Source organism: Lemur catta, chromosome 11 (genome assembly GCF_020740605.2).
Source record: "Lemur catta isolate mLemCat1 chromosome 11, mLemCat1.pri, whole genome shotgun sequence".
Taxonomy (NCBI): domain Eukaryota; kingdom Metazoa; phylum Chordata; class Mammalia; order Primates; family Lemuridae; genus Lemur; species Lemur catta.
In genome coordinates this window covers 70,541,358-70,560,721 of record NC_059138.1, presented here as the reverse complement: position 1 = coordinate 70,560,721, position 19,364 = coordinate 70,541,358, and the positions used below count along the sequence as shown (strand labels likewise).

The window sequence follows — 19,364 nt, the reverse complement described above, 5'->3', positions numbered from 1 at the left end:
CACAGTAAGAACCCCTGGGCCTAGAAGAATGCATCTCAACAGGCAGAGAAGGAAATTCAAACTATATATGCTCAAGGATCACCAACTATCACTACCAAAAAAAAAAGAAAAAATAATTTTTTTGATCCACAAGGCAAAATAGGAAAGTTTTTTAGGTTAACAAATACAGGTTTTGTAAATTTTTCAAAGCATAAAATTTAGAAATACACACACTGTATCAAGAGGCTTGAATTCATGAAGAATACCAATATAAACAGCAAATATGGTCCAGAATTCATTACCAATCAAATGGGATCAGGCAGGCAAAGCCAACAAACTCAAAATGTAATTCATTGAAATATATCACATTAAGATTTTAATCAATCAGATATGGTTTTCTGGTTAACCTCTTTCTTACAAAAATCCTTGGTTTCAACCCTCATTGTTGAAAATCTATCTAAAATTCAAGAACAACTTCCACTCTCAGGTAATGTTTGAAAACTACTGCTAGAATATGAGGAATTATTAATATTTGAAGAAACTGTAAAAAAAAAAAAAAAGTAACTTTGTCTTCAGGCAACATATGAATGCAAATGGAAATAATCTACTTTCTACAAAAGTTCCAATTAATTAAAGCGGAATGGTCTAAAGGTCCAGTACTCCTTGCTTAGAATTTTTTAATGCAGAAATCCGATTTTTAGACTTCTCTCTGAAGTCAAATTTCTTTTAGTTATAGTCACCAATCACAATCAATATAAAGTTATACAGTCAGATTCTCCCTGAACTATATCTAATCACAAAGATAGAACCTTGAACTTGAAACAAAATCTGTGTTCTCCTCAGATGAAACTAACAAAAAGAATAACAGGTAGAGATGATACATGGATGTTTTAATACTATACTTTGCCATAAACATATATGCTATATATTCTTTTATAAATGTCAAACATTTACTTTTTTTTTCTTTTTTTTTTTCGCTGTGCTGTCCTATAAACATTTACTTTTTATCATGAGAAATGTGTTATATTTTCTGCTAAATCTTGTGAACTGGAGATAGATACATACATGTACTTTTTTTTTTTTTTTTTTTTTTTTGAGACAGAGTCTCGCTCTGTTGGCTGGGCTAGAGTGAGTGCCGTGGCGTCAGCCTAGCTCACAGCAACCTCACACTCCTGGGCTTAAGCGATCCTCCTGCCTCAGCCTCCTGAGTAGCTGGGACTACAGGCATGCGCCACCATGCCCGGCTAATTTTTTTTTTATGTATATATATATTTTTAGTTGGCCAGATAATTTCTTTCTATTTTTAGTAGAGACGGGGTCTCGCTCTTGCTCAGGCTGGTCTTGAACTCCTGAGCTCAAACGATCCGCCCGCCTCGGCCTCCCAGAGTGCTAGGATTACAGGCGTGAGCCACCGCGCCCGGCCCATACATGTACTTTTAAAACATTATTTAGGTATTTAAAAGGCATAAACTTAACCTTTCAAATAAATCTGGTCATTGATGTAGAAGAGAGCTATCAATCATTTTAAAAAGATTTATGTTACTTTCCTAAGATATATTTCATTGTGTTTTCCAAACTGGTAAACTTTATTCTGAAACAAGAAAGCATCCCTTGCTTTCTAATTTATTCTAAATAATCTTGACTGTATATATTCGAAAATAAGCTAAAAGGCCTTTAAATTGTTAAACTCAAATTCCAATCTCTCGTTTTCATTCTCCTATTCTACATATAACTTTTAAATAAAGGCATATAAGAACAGTAATTTAATCTTCATTTGATCTTCAGCAATTTGTAACCACCATTCTATCAATTCCAACTGTGTGTAACATGGGTGTGAAACTGTTGGTTAAAAAATGTGCTGAAGGAATTTCAGTGCCCAGGACATCTTCTGGAAGTGTGTGGGATTTTTGTTTGTTTTTGTTTTTACTGAATGCCTACTATTAATCCATTTACTCAAATGCTAAATAAACTGGATGCTCATCTAACATCTAACAGACAGAAAGACTAGGCACAGAAAAATGAATAATTGTTCCAACCAAAACAGTCTTGTCTCTACCAAACTCATTAGCCTGTGGGGAAGAAAAAAATTACAACTCTACATGCTTTATATACTGAGTGACCAAAACAGCTGCAGGGGAGTGGATGGTGGGTATTAGCAAAGACTTCACATAGGAGATTACATTTAAGCCTTGAGCTGAAAATTAACAACTAAATGTGGCTTTCTAAGCAGAAATATTTAAGAATTACTATTTTTTTTCTAGAAAACATTCAGTTTGACAATTAGCTAACCTCTAATCAATGATCTTTTTACTGAATTAAGCATCCAAATACAAATGCTTATATATAGTACACCTATAAGAATCTATGAACCATACAAAAACATTCTTAACTGAAGTTTTTTCCTTCAGTTCTAGAACTATAACTTTTTTCCCCTTGATTCCTGTTTCAATCAACATAAATCTGTGTATCATCCTACTATGAAGATAGCATGGACTTGAGCTCTAGCCCTAGTTTTTCCCTAATTAGCTTTATGACTATAAATAAGTCATTTAATCATTCTAGACCACAATCTGCTTACATGTAAAATAAGGTGAGAGCAGACAAATTCAAAGGTCTGTAAATTTAAGATTTTAGCGTTCTAGGCGTGCAGGAAATTCAAAACAAGCCTCTACCTTGGTCAAAGCATTTATGTTAAAGAAGTAATAAACTTTAGATTTTAAACCAAAAACTTAAATTTTACATTAATATTAACACTTTATGAAAGTCTGGGTTTTATACACAGAAATGTTTTTTATAAGTAACTATAGTGCAGTCAAAACTGCACCAACACACCTACAAGATTCTAAAAACAATCAATAAAGAGGCAAATATGATGTTTCTGAATCCCTACTATTCATGCATTTACTCAAATGCTAAATAAACTGCATACTCAACACCTAAATTGTAATTTAGGTTTTATTAAAATTGTTCCAAATTTTAATTACTATTTCTTATAATACTGATTAAACCATTTTTCACATAAGCCACCTGAGCTGCTAAAATAAAACAATTACAAACCTGACTACTTTGCAATGTAATATCCCTCACCAGCACTTCCACTCACCAAAAGAACCATCATTGCACAGAAGATTTAAAAAGAGGTACGACTTCTATAAGACTACTTTTGAAATTATCAGATGTCTTCCAGAATTAGCTTACTAATTCAATATTCAATGGAAGTGAATATAAACTAGAATCCAGATTAGCAGAACATCACTGTATGATGCATCACAGTATAAGCCTCTGTCAAAACGATAAAATCTGATTAAATGACCCCAATTTCAAATGTGTGATATTTATGGTCAAGGCTAGATTAACGATCACTTTTATTTAATAAATTCTTGAAAACAAAGAATAAGAGAATAACTATATTCATTATTTTCTCCATCATATAAGACTGTCCCTCTTAATCTTTTATATCATAAAAAACTATTTACATTTATTCTATATATATATATATACATATCACTCTTATCTGCTCAAGAATGTTTACCTAGCAATGATGAGTACTAAAATATTATATAATTGCTTCTGAATTATTTTATAATTCATATTTTTCACAAATTTGTACAGACGGCCAGGCACGGGTGGCTCACGCCTGTAATTCTAGCACTCTGGCAGGCCGAGGTGGGAGGATCGTTTGAGCTCAGGAGTTCGAGACCAGCCTGAGCAAGAGCGAGACCCCATCTCTACCAAAAATAGAAAGAAGTGATCTGGACAGCTAAAAATATATATAGAAAAAAATTAGCCGGGCATAGTGGCGCATGTCTGTAGTCCCAGCTACTCGGGAGGCTGAGGCAGAAGGATTGCTTAAGCCCAGGAGTTTGAGGTTGCTGTGAGCTTGACGCCACAACACTCTAGCCTGGGCAACAGAGTGAGACTCTGTCTCAAAAAAAAAAAAAATAGGACAAATTTGTACAGACTTTTATGTTAAACAAGGTTAGTGAGACATAACTATATTTATATTTTGTTTCAAACATATAGTTATACTTTCATTAACAAAAATATTTAAAATCTGACTTGCCTGATCAAACTGGGTAACTTCTTGACCAGAAGGAATTTGTAGTCCCCAAAGTCTATACTTCTTGGCAACACTAGAAAATTGCAGCTCCAAAGGAATTTCAACTATATCAGATCGATTTAGAATTTCAGTATTTCCATAGTCAATGTACCTCACCAGACACTGGAAAAAATAAGAGATAAATACCTACACTGAACCTAGGTTAAATATCTCCAAAGAAGATATTTCTGTTAATTATCTTTCTGTTAATTATCTGTTTATCAAGATAGCATTTTACCTCAAGTTGGCAAAATGCCTTCAGAATCCAATCTCTAGTAATATCCTCAAAATAAAGAAAATCCATAGTCCATGAAATTATAGTGATCTCTATATTTGGTACTAGCGAAATTCTAACAGTACCTTTTCTCATTTTGGTTTTTTAAACAATTGGTATTTTAAATATATATGAACCTGTGAGGATTATGGCCCTCTCCTATCTCTCCTAATGTTAAACTCATTCAACATTCTTAAATTCAAGTTAGAAACAATAAAATCTGAAAAGAAAGGCAAAGTTATCAAACTAGCTTTGATAAAATTAAATCCATTCCAGCTAAACCTTAGAAACTAATCAAATTCACCCTTACCTCCAGCTCTGTATCTGTTTAAAAGATTAAAAAAGAAAAATAGTTCATTACAAGGTCAAATATCATCTTGTCCTTTTTTTTTTTTTTTTTTTTTTTTTTTGAGACAGAGTCTCACTTTGTTGCCCTGGCTAGAGTGAGTGCCATGGCGTCAGCCTAGCTCACAGCAACCTCAAACTCCTGGGCTTAAGTGATCCTACTGCCTCAGCCTCCCAAGTAGCTGAGACTACAGGCATGCGCCACCATGTCCGGCTAATTTTTTCTATATATATTTTTAGTTGGCCAGATAATTTATTTCTATTTTTAGTAGAGACGGGGTCTCGCTCAGGCTGGTCTCAAACTCCTGACCTCGAGCGATCCACCCGCCTCGGCCTCCCAGAGGGCTAGGATTACAGGCGTGAGCCACCGCGCCTGGCCTCATCTTGTCCTTTAATTTAAAAAGTTAAAGCCAACCGAAAAGCAAATGCAAAATATCATTTCCAGTTGTCAAATCATGGGGAAAAGGCCTATTAGTAAGGTCTAGCCCACTAAGATAAAACCATTACCTATGATGGTAATAAATAATGAGTTTTAAAAACAAAAAGATATTCAGAGCATTAAACAAATTGTTTCATCCCTCACATTATACCAAAAACATTTTACAAAACACATGTCACATATTTTAAATCCAGAAAGCAGACACAGAAAAAACACTAAAGGCAACTGTATAGAGATGCTTTTATATAGCCTGCAGTGCACAATTGCCATCAAACAGCTATTCAGAATCCCATTTCCCCAAATCTCCTTAAAAAAATCTTCCCATGTAAAATATTCACAATGTAAAAAAATAAAATGGCTTAATACAAAGAAAATTTATCACATCTAACCCAGGCATGAGAAAATAGCAAGCCAATCTTTATTATTAACAATACTCACATCAACTAAGTATCAGATACACCTAACTTCAGGATCAATCAAGTGAGTTTTCCTACTCATCAATCATAACAGAATGAACTTGTAAAAGTTACTCATGAGCAAGAACCAGGCATAATTCTTAAGAACTAAGATATAAAGAACCAACTAGTCACCAAAAATAATCTACAAATCATATAATCTATTTTTGGACAATCTCAGTGATCATATTAAAATTTAAATTCAGAGAAATATTCCCAAATCTCATCTGTTTTTAAGCAATTAATTTCTTTTGTGCTCATTAGGAGGAAAAAGTATGTTTAATCAATTTACAAGTTCAATGAACCACATATTATTACGACTATGAATAAGCAATGAAGAGCTAAATAAGCATCAAACTTTGGAACCAAAATAAATATTCCTTAAAGCAAAAAAACTGAACACTTATTTCCTGCCTTTTCATCACTGATGATTTTCAGTACTTTGCATCTGTACCAACACTTATCTTCAGAAAATAATCCACCATAAATCTACAAAGAGAAAAAGAAAGCAAAATTATTTGGCATTTTAATGAAGCAAAGCATGTGAAGTAGATGAGAATAAAGGTTAGCATTTATTAAGCACTTACTATGTGTCAATAAGTACTTTATATATATTAATAACTTAGTTAATTTTCACAACAACCCTATCAGGTGAGTACTCTGTTTATGCCATTATGTACCCAAAGTCATAAACTAGTAAGCAGCAGAACCAAGATTCAAATTTCTGACTTCAAAGTCCATTATGCTGTTCCACTTATCCAACAAAAAGGGATGAGAGGGTATAAAAAACAAAACTTGAAAAAAAGAAGTCACAAACAACAAAGACTTAAAATCATACTGAAGACATAACTGGTACAATCGTTTTTAAACATAAACATGCCAAGTACATGCCACTTAAGTCTAATTCTCAACCATGGGGTTATACTTTTTTTTAAAAGACAGGATCTCACTCTGTCACCCAGGCTGGAGTGCAGTGGCATGGTCATAGCTCCTGCTATGAACTCTTGGGCTTCAAGTGATCCCCTGCCTCAGCCTCCCAGGCAGCTAGGACTACAGGCAAGTGCCACCATGCCCAATTAGATTTTATTTTTTTTTTCATTTTTTGTAGAGAAGGAGTCTCACTATGTTGCCCAGGCTGGTCATAAATTCTTGGCCTCCAAGCGATCCTCGCTCCCACTTCAGCCTCCCAAAATGCTGGGATTACAGGTGTGAGCCACCACACCCAGCCTGATTTTATACTTTTTTTTATATATAAGGGTCATTGGTTTTTAAGTGGATAAAATTAAATTGGATAACATCCTTAATACTTAAGTCTCATTTATTTTAAGTTTATATTTTAGTTTAATGATGTTTAATAAAAGAGCAAAGAGAAAAATTTATATACTTTCAATCATTTTCTCAGCCTCAGCACTACTGACATTTGGGACTGGATGAGTCTTTGTTTGGGGCAGAGGGGGAGGCTGTCCTGTGTCCTGTGCATTATAGGATGTTTACCAGCATCTCCCCTGGCATCTACCCACTAAATGCCAGTAGCATCACTTATATTTGTAACAACCAAAAATGTCTCCGAAAATTACCAAATGTCTCCAGGGGGTAGCAATAGTGGGGGATACAAAATCACTCCAGGTTGATAACCACTTTAAATCACACATTCTCAGTTTGGGCAATATCATTCCTAAGGAGATGAAAAGTGGTTCTTGTGGGGAGGAAAGAATCTTACATATTACAATGGTTGTAGCTCTCCAAAGTTAAACTCTACTTGACAACATAGATAGATATATAGAATATCTGTGGTATTAAAATATCTTGAGGGGAGAAAGCCCACTAGGAAAAAAACAAGGCTAAAAATGCTTCCTAAAAGGAAATAATGTAAAAAGTTTGAGAAACACTGCATTAGGTAATGGAGTATAAAACTAATTTAAAATGTATCACTGAACTAGGAAAATAAATTTACAGTTTTATTTTAAAGCAAAATAATACACAATGTGAAACCTAAAAACCCTCAATTCACCAACATAACAAAGCACAAATAAATTCAGACACACAAATGAATATCTAACAAAGCAGATGCTACAAAGGATAGGTATGTTCAATTAGTACTTAACTCTAGTTCCCTCAGCTAACATTCAACAACTGGAGAGGAAAGGAGAAGAGAGCACTAATGGCATGGACCCTCTCCCAACCATCTTTTTTATTAGTAAGAAAACAGGATTAGAATAACAAAAACAGCTGATAAACAACAGTTCTATTACAATTTCAAACTCTGCAAAAGATCATATTATCTTTAATTAAGGCTTTGTAATAATATACCAATATGATTAACAATTTGGTATGAGGTAAGGGACAGAAATGCAATGGTTTATTGCCACCCAGCTGAGGCAGGGTTGGGGATGCTTGTATCCAGGAATAGAGCTGGGACCCAACCAAGCTGAGGCATCTGAAGTTCTTGGCCCTGTTATTGTGAATAATCACAACTACCACCATAGCATACAGGTCTGTCCCAAATAGAAGTATTTGTCTTTAGAACATAGTCAGAACTATACATTCACTCCCATTGTGCCTGGACCCAATCTTCTCTCACAACTCCACTATCCATAGCCTATGACCAGCTTACATGGTGAGAGAGGCAGAACCACTTGGACCACTAACGAAAATTTACAAAGTATAATCCATTTATGAATAACCAGAGGTGGCTGATTAATAATTTATAATCAGATGCCTATTATTGGTGCTAGTTTAAATTTTTGATAATGTAAGTAATTTATTTCATATTCAACAGAGGAAAACATTCTGTCTCAATCGATGTATAACAATATTAAACATAGTCATAGACTATAGGGAGGCTAAAATACCTAAAAACTTTACAAATTGCATTACCTTACCCATTTGACACTTAGCTCCAAGCTACATTCCTTCCTCGCTTCTAAATTTTTCTTCTACATTTTTATTTGGATTTTAATTATTTTAAAACGAAACCAATAAAGGTATGTTATTAAAAAGAAAATAAAAGCATATCAGAAGAGGTGAAGAATAAGAATTCCTTCTCATCACTCTACAATTTGGGCTACCAGAAAATAATTTTACATTCATACTAATTCCACATATATAAGTACACTAGCACATACGTTTATGCTTTGTTTTTTATTTAGTCACATGGGCTCATTTTATATACACTATTCTGCACGTTATTCCATATCAGAATACAAAGATTTACTTCTGTCATAGTCTGTTTGAGCTGCTATAACAAAACACCTTAGACTCAGTGTCTTATAAACCATTTATTTGTCACATGTCTGGAGTCTGAGAAGTACATGATCAATGCTCCAGCAGATTTGGTGTCTAATGAGGGCCTGCTCATTACAGATGGTGCCTTCTTGCTGCTTCATGTGTCCTCACACGGTGGAAGGAACAAACAAGCTCCCTGGGGCCTCTTTTATTTGAGGTCTCTTTTATAAGGGCACAAATGCCATTCATGAGGACTCCACTTTCATAACCTAATCACCTCCCAAAGGCCCCACCTCTTAATACCATCACCTTAGGGGTTAGGTTTGCAACATTCAAATTTTGGAGGAACAGAAACATTCAAACAAAAGCAACCTCCTCCCTCATTTAAATAACCAGGGCCTGGAGCAAGTTAAGGCAAGCTAGGTGCCCAGGGCACAAAGTTTAAGGAAGTATTCACTTTCAGGTACCAACCCTGCACTTACTTAAGTGTAGAGTGCCTCCTTAAATTTTGGACTTGCCTCACCCTAGTACCAACCCTCAAAAATAATTACTTAGTATTCCAAAATAAGGATCCAACACAATTCGTTAATTTTTCTAATACAGGGTAACAGTTAAGCAGATGGGCTCTGTGGGTTTCAATACTTGATCAAACATTAACTAGCTAGTGACTTTCATAAAGTTATCCTGGCTGTGCCTCAATTTTCCAAAAAAAACTATAAAATAACACTTGCCTCATAGCATTGCTAAGAGTATTAAATTAGTATATGCAGAGTGCTTAGAATACTGTCTCATGAAGGAAGTAAATACTATTATTATTACCACTACTATTGTAACATATCGAAAGACACTGAATTAACCTGTGGTTTTGCCTATTACAAATAATGCTGCAATAATTATCTTTGTACAAACATGTTTGTGTACTTATAGAAATGTCCAAAGGGTAAATTCCTGGCAGAGAAACTTATGCATCCAAGATTATAGGTATCTATTACTTTGAAAAAGATAGGTAATACTCATATATAGTCACTTGATTTAAAACAAGATGCCAATACAATTCAGTAAAGGAAAGATGGTCTTTTCAACAAACAGTGCTGGCATAACTGGACATGCACATGGACAAAAACTAAATTCGATCTCTATCTCACATCATAACCAAAATATTTACTGGGGATAACCACAGCCCTAAATGCAAAACATAAAAGCTTCTAGAGAAACACACATAAATACATGTGCATACATGCACGTGTGCGCGAGCACACACACACACACACACACACACACACACACACACACACACACACGGGAATATATCTATGATCTTGGAGTAAGTAAAAAGGTTTTAAGTAGGAAACAGAAAGCACATACCAAAAAAAGAAAAAAGTAATAGACTTCAAATGATATCAGTAAAGTGAGTAGGTAAGCCACAGACTAAGAGAAGACATTAGCAATACATATAAAAGACTCATGTCAAGAATACATATAGAACTCCTACAAATCAATCAAGACAAATAACCTAATTTAAAAATGGAAAAAATATTTGAATAGGCATGTCACAAAAGAAAATATTCAAATGGCTAACAAGAATATTAAAACATGCTTAACCTCAGCATACCAACAATGCAATGGTTTGGTGAGGACATGGAGAAACTAGAACTTTCATAAACTGCTGTTAAAGATGTACACTGGTTCAACACTTACAAAACTCTTATGATTCCTGATATAAGTGGAATCATACAGTATTTGTCTTTTTGTGACTAGCTTATTTTATTTAGCATAATGTCCTCAAGATTCATACATATTGTGGCTTTTGTCAGAATTTCTTTCCTTTTTAAGGCTGAATAATATTCAGTCCATAAATATTTTTGAATGAATAAATTTACTATCACAGTTTATACAAATTCTAAAACTCTGCCTCTTCCTTTCAAATATACCAAAAATTCCAAAAGCTATAAAACCTAAGATATAGAAAAGCTAACAGGAGGGAGGAAATAGTTATACTCAAGAACATGGCTCACCTTCTTTGGATCAAGATTACCAAAAACTGAATTGGCAAGAGGACAAACTTCAGACAGTGAACAACCAATCGTCATGATATCCTTATTTCTATTGATATTCTAGAAAGAACAGATATAAGATTCAGTAAAATATTATTTTACACCTGAGGATTCTACTAAGCATGACACTGAAAAGATTTTAGACATTTGAAATTAAATCAAATTCTTACATCATTTTTTCATAATTCAAATGGATTATTTATAAGAAATGAGATTAGGTTACAGAAAAAGTTTACTTCCCAATGAGTTCAAATTACTTGGAATTCAAACAAGATATTAAAACCAAATATTATCAAATCATATGGACAGAATTCCTTAAAGACCTGCTGATCCCAGTGCTAGGACTGGTAAATATGTAATAAAAGATGACATAATAAAAGATGAAATATTTAATAAAAGAACATCTGATGGTGCTAGAAAGTAAAGAAGTACTCAAGAAAAGCCAAGTGCAATGGTATGCACCTATATCCCAGCTACTCAGGAGACTTAAGCCAGAGAATCACTTGAGCCCAGGAGATTGAGGCTGCGGTAAGCTATGATGTCACTGCACTCTAGCCTGGGAGACAAATGAGACTCCATGTCTAAAAAAAGAAAGAAGTCCTGAAAAAAGAATGAGACATGTTTAAGGACAAGCAGCCAACCTGTGTTCTTTGGCCAACTTTGTCCCAATGGCCAAAGTTGAATAATTTAGATAACACAGTAAATAATGACAGCCTTGGATTATAAACTATGTAATAAACATCCATGACTCTATATTAATATAAATAAATGAATGAATAAATGGCAGAGAAGGGACAGCTCTTCCTTATACAAGAATTCCAATGAATAAATGTAAGAGGAATCAGGAAAATACAAAATCATCATTAGGCAAGCACTATAGTAATAAATAATAAAATTCATGGGTGAAAAGTTGAGGAGAAACAAGATTAGACAGTCTCAATATGTCTCCCCCTAAAATATTTGTAAATTACAAAAGAAAAAATAGTAACTTTACAGTGAAAAACCCAGAAGTTGCCAACTTAACCAAGTGGATCAAGGTTAACATCATCGATAATAAGATATATTACACCATGAACCCCCAACATTATATGCTGAGGATACAATATCACTTCTGTGATATTTTTGCCAATCTATGAGAAATCATCAAACAAACCCAAATTAAGGGATACTCTAAAAAATAACTGACTAGTACTCATCAAAAGTGCCAAAAATCATGAAATACAAAGAAAAATTAAGAAACTATCAAAGGTTAAAGGAAACGAAGGATACACAATTAAATACAATGTAGGATCCTGGATTGGATCCTCGAACAGAGAGAAGACAAAAAAAAAACAGTAAACTTTAAATAGAGGCTATAGTTCAGTTAACAGCACTGTACCAATGTTAATTTCCTGGCTTTGATAATTATACTATGGTTATATAACATGTTAGCATTAAGGGAAGTTGGGTGAAGAGTACACAGAAAGCCTTTGTACTAATTTTACAACTTTCCTGCAAATCTAAAGTTTTTCCAAAATAAAAAGTTAATATACATACAAATATATATATCCTAAAGAGATATACCAACAAAATATTCAACAAGGCTGATTATCAGTCATGACTGAAAAGAAACGTTGAAAGAGCAATTCCAGGGACATCATGATGAATAAGAATGTCACTGTATAGAAAGAACAGGAACTGAATTTACACTGACCCCACGAAACATCAGAAGCAGCCCTTGTGACTAAACCCCTAGAATCAGTGCTCTAAATGAAGTTCAGAACACATCAAAATATTCCACATAATTATACTTTGTCACTATACGGACTAAAACAAATGGAAGCTCTTTCTTTCAAAGAAAGAAACAGGTGGAGTCAAATACTTCAGATTCCTTCAGCTGCTACTCATCTGACTGGACATACCAATAATTCTGAAGTGTTCTCTTATAAGTGGCTTATATGGCAGAAATCCAAGTGGCAGGAAAACAGAACATATGTGATCTTCATCCTGACTTGCCTCCACATATTTCTAAATCTCTATTTACTGTTCTCCACACCTACATCCCAACCTACCTCCAATCAAATTTTACAATTTGCTTCTTGAAATAATCATTACATTCATTAGTATACCATTAGAAGTTTTAATTTTTAATCTTTCCATGCATTACAGGCATGTTTCCTAACTTTTTAAAATGTGTTTAAATTTCTACAGGGGCCTCAATTTCATCATTGAAATCAGAAGTTGGCAAATTACAGCCACCTGTTTTAGTAACTAAAATTTACTAGACAACAGCTACACACATTCATTCATGTATTATACACGCTTTTGCACTTTTGCTAGTGCTGCTTTTGCACTACAACAGCAGAGTTGGCAGAGTGCAATAGTTGCAACAGAGACTGTATGGCCCACAAACAGGTATCAGTATTTACTATCTGATCCTTTACAGAAAAAGTTTGCTGACTCTTGGTTTAAATTATAGCTCCAAATTCAGTCAACAGCTTCAAAATAAGATAAACAAATCAAAGTCCAGAGCGGCAGTAACCAATACAACAGCCAATATCCACTTAAAATATGACCAGTCTGATTTGAGGTATGATGTAAGTCTAATACACTAGATTTCAAAGACTTAATATTAATCCTCGTTTGTATAGTGGCGAAAAAAAAAACAAAAAAAAAGAATAACAAAGACTTAATATTAAAAAAAGAAAAATAAAATATCCTGTTCATATTTTTATGCTGATTACATTTTGAAACAATATTTTGGATATACCGGGTTAAATAATATATATTAAAATAATTTCACCTGTTTCTTTTTACTTTCTTCAATGAGGCTGCTAAAAGTAATTAAAAATTACTTATGTGGCTCACGTATTTCTACTGGACACTGTTCTAGAAAATCTTCTTTAAGCTAATAAATGACATTCCTATACAATGAACTTAAACGTAAAATTTATCATCCAACCTGAGACACAAGAGTAATACAGGTGCTATTAATAAAACAGACAAGAACCAGAACATGTGGGCACCCTTTAGAGAATGTGCTTAAGCAGAAACACAAACTTACTTCAAGTTTTCTATAATATCACCCTTCTATAATACATTTTCTACATGCAGTCATGTGCCACATTATAATGTTTTGGCCAGTGACAGACTGCATACCCAACAATGGTCCCATAAGATTTTACTGGAGCTGAAAAATTCCTCTTGTCTCCTGATGTCATGATGTTGTAGGCATCATAACATCCTAGCACAACACATTACTCACGTGTTTCGATGCTGCTGTAAATAAACCAACTCTGCTACCAGTTGTAGAAAAGTATAGCATACACAATTATGTACAGTACATAATACTTAATGATAAAAAACAACTATCTATTTACTATATACTTATGTATTTACTATACTTTTTTCCTTAGTGTACTCCCTCTTACTTATTAAAAAAAAAAATTAACTGTAAAACAGCCTCAGGAAGGTGCTTCAGGAGGTATCCAGAAGGCATTACTATCACAGAAGATCACAGATCCATGTGTGTTACTGCCCCTGAAGACCTCCCAATGGGACAAGATGTGGAGGTAGAAAACTGATATTGATGATCCTGACTCTGGGTAGGCCTAGCCTAATGTGCGTATTTGTGTCTTAGTTTTTAACAAAAAAGTTTTAAAAGTAAAAAAATTAAAATTTTTAAAAAGAGAAAAAAGTTTATAGAATAAGAATATAAAGGAAATATTTTTGTACAGCTGTACATTATGTGTTTTAAGCTGAGTTATTACAAATGAGTCAAAAAGTTACAATAATTTAAAACTTTATAAAGTAAAAAAGTTACAGTAAGGTTAATTTACTATTGAAGTAAAACTTTAATAGATTTAGTGTAGCCTAAGTGTACAGTGTTTATAAAGTCTACGGTGGTACACAGTAATGTTCTAGGCCTTTGACATTCATTCACCACTCACTCACTGACTCACCCAGAGCAAGTTTAGGCCTCCAAGCTCCACTCATGGTAAATGCCCTTCAAAGGTGTACCATTTTTTATATTTCATACTGTATTTTCACTATAACTTTTCTATGTTTAGACATATTTAGATACACAAACACTTATCAGTGTGTTGTAATTGCCTATAGTATTCAATCCAGTAACATGCTACACAGGTGTATAGCCTAGGCTATTGCACATATCCTAGGTAGACAGTAAGCTATACCATCTCAGTTTGTATAAGTACACTCTATGATGTTCACCCAAAGACAAAATCACATAATGATGCATTTCTCAGAACACAGTCGTCAAGCAAAGCATGACTATGTATTTAAAAACTTTTGGTTAATCATATTCTTCTATAACCTGTTTCTCATAACTTTTTTTTTTTTTTTTGAGACAGAGTCTTGCTCTGTTGCCCGGGCTACAGTGCAGTGGCATCATCATAGCTCGCTGCAACTTCAAAATCTTGGGCTCAAGCAATCCTCCTGCCTCAGCCTCCCAAACAGCTGGGACTACAGGCACATGCCACCATATGTAGCTAACTTTTTCTATTTTTTGTAGAGACAGGGTCTTGCTATGTTGCTCAGGCTAGTCACAAACTCCTGGCCTCCAGTGATCCTCCTGCCTCAGCCTCCCAAAGTGCTAGGATTACAGGTGTGAGCCACTGGGCCCAGCCTCATAAATTCTTGTATTTCCCACATTTCCAATTCACCCTACTCCCACAAAAAGGAATCCCAATGCTATAGGAAGTATAGAGAAATGTAATTCCCTTCCTTCCCATATCATGTATAGTTCAAAAAAATCGGCTGGGCGCAGTGGCTCATGCCTGTAATCCTAGCACTCTGGGAGGCCGAGGTGGGTGGATCGCTCAAGGTCAGGAGTTCGAGACCAGCCTGAGCAAGAGCGAGACCCCGTCTCTACTAAAAATAGAAAGAAATTATCTGACCAACTAAAATATATATATAGAAAAAATTAGCCGGGCATGGTGGCGCATGCTTGTAGTCCCAACTACTCAGGAGGCTGAGGCAGTAGGATTGCTTAAGCCCAGGAGTTTGAGGTTGCTGTGAGCTAGGCTCATGCCACGGCACTCACTCTAGCCTGGGCAACAAAGCGAGACTCTGTCTCAAAAAAAAAAAAAAAAAAAATCAAAAATTAGTGGGTAATTGTGTTCATTAGAGGGATTCACGTTCTTAAATTCTGGAATACAAGTACACTGAGGCTTTGCTTGATATTTAAAATTGAATAAATTTATCTGACTTGTAGCTTTCCATAGAAAAGTAGAAATGTTTCAATAGTGCTTCCAACTTTATAATGAGAAAAATACCATATTTCAAATTCAAATTTAAGCCATCAGAAAAAAATGACTAAGATTTTAAAACTTACCATTTTTCAAGAAACAATCTTATAAAGACCCCTAGATGGGGCTGTAACTTCACAGATGCAAGCTTTCAGAATCGTCAGCAATTTACATAGCCATTCTTGGCATTAAACTGTGTAATTCTGAAATCATGATCTTGATGATTTTTTTTTATTTTTTAACTTGGTATATTATAAACATACTACTCATAACTCAGGTAAAATCCCAGGTGTAGCCATTTGTCTTGTAATAATGCCTTGTGCTAAATTATTAAATAAAAATTAGACATTGAGAATGATAATGATAAATATATTTATTCCTGGGGTCTTTTTGGTTCTGGTGGGGAGAACCTGGCTTAGGGGAGGGTAAAGGAGAAGAAAAAATCAACCAGGCTGCTATTTACCTGAGCCCAAAATGTTACTGCATCTTCTACGTGACTTCCAACTACATCTTCAACTAAAACCAAATCACAGTGCAAAGAAAATTAGAAATTAATCAGTATCACCTAGCTTTACATCCAAAAATAATTTTTAGTGTCTGTACCTTTATTGTAATGTGTATCTTCATCCATTTGGACAATTCCTGAAGAACTAAAACAATTCAGTAACTTGAATTAGGTTATAATAATCCATCCACTAATAATGAACAAACACTAAACCGCATAATGTTCAAGTGCTTACATGTATTTTTATCCTAAATTATCAAAATTCAAACTCTGTATTAAAAATGACCTCAAAGATATTTCCTTCAATAATTAATTCTTTTGTTTTGAGTATATTGTAGTATGCAATTTCATCATATATAATCCTCTATCCTTAAAATTATCTCTTTAGCCAAACTTTTATGAATTTATACTGAAATGGATAATTCATGTACACTTTGATCAGTTACAGAAATCAATACTTTGGAACAATGTGCAAATTCTTTTAAAAAAAATTAATGTCCTCCCAAAACAAGAGTAGGACTTCCACAATGTAAACAAAGAGAAACACTATAAGTAACAGAACAAACACTTCAGACTGGTAATCAATTTTATATAAAAGGCACAGTGGTTACTACTTTTGAAGAAACCCCGGGATTAAAGACTGCAAAATAAATCAATTTTGCCCATTACTTCAAAAATAATTTTCATTATATAATATCATACTTTACCAACTGCAAATTACTTCAAAAGAAATGTCTACTACTATATACTTTTATCCTTAATACACTAGAATATTGCACCTTCCATTCATAAATGTTGAAGGAAAATTAAAACATAGATTTTTTTTTTTTAAACACATTAACTGCCATTTGAGTTGTATTTAACTTGCACTAGTTTTGAGCCCCGGGCCTCCTGAAGCACATGTAATTCACACGTCTCTTTACTTTGGGAACTAGTTACTATGTGAACTTATTTTTCAAGTTGCATATAACTCATGCACAGAAAACAATAAAAAATAACAAATTTTTCACTAAACTAGAAAGGATCATTTTATTTTTGAAGTTTTTATTCTATTTTTGTAATAACACACCGAAGCCCTAAGGAAAAAAATTTTTTTCTAGTGTGGCAGTCAACGTGTTAAAGACCTTCAAAAACACCACTTTACCAAAGTTCCAAATACTCTCTCAGCTATGAAGAGGGAAAAGTTATTAACTCTTTAACACAGAAAAAAAGTTTCCTAAAATTTTAAAACTTTATTCTTTCGTTACAGCTTAAAATTTTTTTTCGTATACCAAAGCCCAGACTCTACCACTACACAATATATACACGCAACAGAATTCAACTGTACCCCCTAAATCTATTAAAATTTCAAAAAGGAAAGAAAACAGAAAAAATTCAAATACATTAAGTGGCATCAAAACATCTTCAAAACAAGGATACTTTAATACTGGTCAAAAGTAGTTTTTAAATTCAATCGACCAAAAAGTTACAAAAACAAGTTGGAATCTGTTTAAGGAAATTATATATTTCTCTGGAAGACATTCTAAGTCTTAAACTTAGTAAAAATGAAAATATTTACTTTGGAAATCCCGCCACACATTCCAAGAAGCTACTTCAATAATTTTAACATCTTATTTTAAAATGACTTGCCCTGATGATTATGAAGGAACCGATGCTGTACCCACTTTCTGCAAACCTGGGTCACCTAAGGGAACGACCAAATCTCCACTTCAACACGAGAATTTGTAAGAAATAGGTAAGGGAGCTCCTTGACACTTGCTTTAGGGGGGATTTTGAAGTCTAAATAGCACAGAATTTGCAGGAAGGAGAGGAGAGAATTCCAACCCAGAGCAGGCCTGTGTGTCTTCACCAAAATCACTCAGGCCTGGGTTATTTGCAAGCCAGTTTTGCCTCCTGGCAGGTGGTGGCGGCTCAAAGACGATGGAAGGCCAGGAAATGGGCCTCATCCCAGGCTTAGAGACCTAAACGCAAACAGCGACAAAAACACAGTCCTTGAAGCGGCCACCATCGCACCTACTACAAGGACTACTACTGACCTCACAGTTACCGCCACAGACTCTTTAGAAAAGTGACCCTGGCCCCACATGGCAGGCCTCAACCCTCCGCCCGCCACCGCGGCTAGCGCTCCGCCCACGGTCGCGCACGTGCAGAAGCTTACCGCGCGTGCTTCGCCAGCTGGGGCCCCAAACCGCGCTTGCGCATACGGCGTTCCGCCATCATCCGGGTCTGGCGGGAGCCGCACGCGAGTCACGTGACTGCCAAGGCCTCGGGCCTAGGAAGAGGCCAGGAGGGCCTGCGCGCTGCTGCCGACCCTCACGCAGGGACCGGCGCACTGAGGCTGCGCGGTGGGGATTTATGGGAAGCCGGGGTTCTCCACACCTGCAGGCTAGTAACAGGTGGTGCTTCAAGGCTTCAAGCAGTGACGTAAGAAGGCGACCGACGTGAGGTTTGTTGGTCTTTCCTAATTTGTTCACACAGATTTAAATTTTAAAAACGCCCAAATTAGAAGAATCTCAACATTCTTTTTACACCACGGAAATGACTTCGGTAAATGAAGAATGTGTTTTTCAGATTAGTAGCTTTTCTTAACCCACCGTAGCATCCGTAGCTCTCTCTAGTGTTGCAGCTTTTTTCACATTAAGCAGGGGAAAAAAATGTAGCTTTGCTGTCAGGTTATATGTAGATAACATACTTTGTGGTAAAACTTGCACAACAATTGAAAATTACCTCCAGTTAATTT

At 34.9% G+C, this 19,364-nt stretch overlaps 1 protein-coding gene across 2 annotated transcripts in view; it reads right to left on the bottom strand.

The window, feature by feature from the left end:
• Positions 1-18,710, bottom strand: part of STK31 (serine/threonine kinase 31) — an 83,111-nt gene extending 64,401 nt beyond the window's left edge. For both annotated transcript variants that reach the window (XM_045564345.1, XM_045564346.1), the window contains exons 1-6: positions 18,661-18,710; positions 16,723-16,769; positions 16,583-16,635; positions 10,832-10,930; positions 6,006-6,080; positions 4,043-4,201 (exon numbers count right to left, since the gene is read on the bottom strand). In XM_045564345.1, coding sequence (XP_045420301.1) covers positions 4,043-4,201; positions 6,006-6,080; positions 10,832-10,930; positions 16,583-16,635; positions 16,723-16,769; positions 18,661-18,710 — 483 coding nt within the window. The remainder of the gene's footprint in view (positions 1-4,042; positions 4,202-6,005; positions 6,081-10,831; positions 10,931-16,582; positions 16,636-16,722; positions 16,770-18,660) is intronic.
• Between the last annotated feature and the right edge of the window lie 654 nt (positions 18,711-19,364).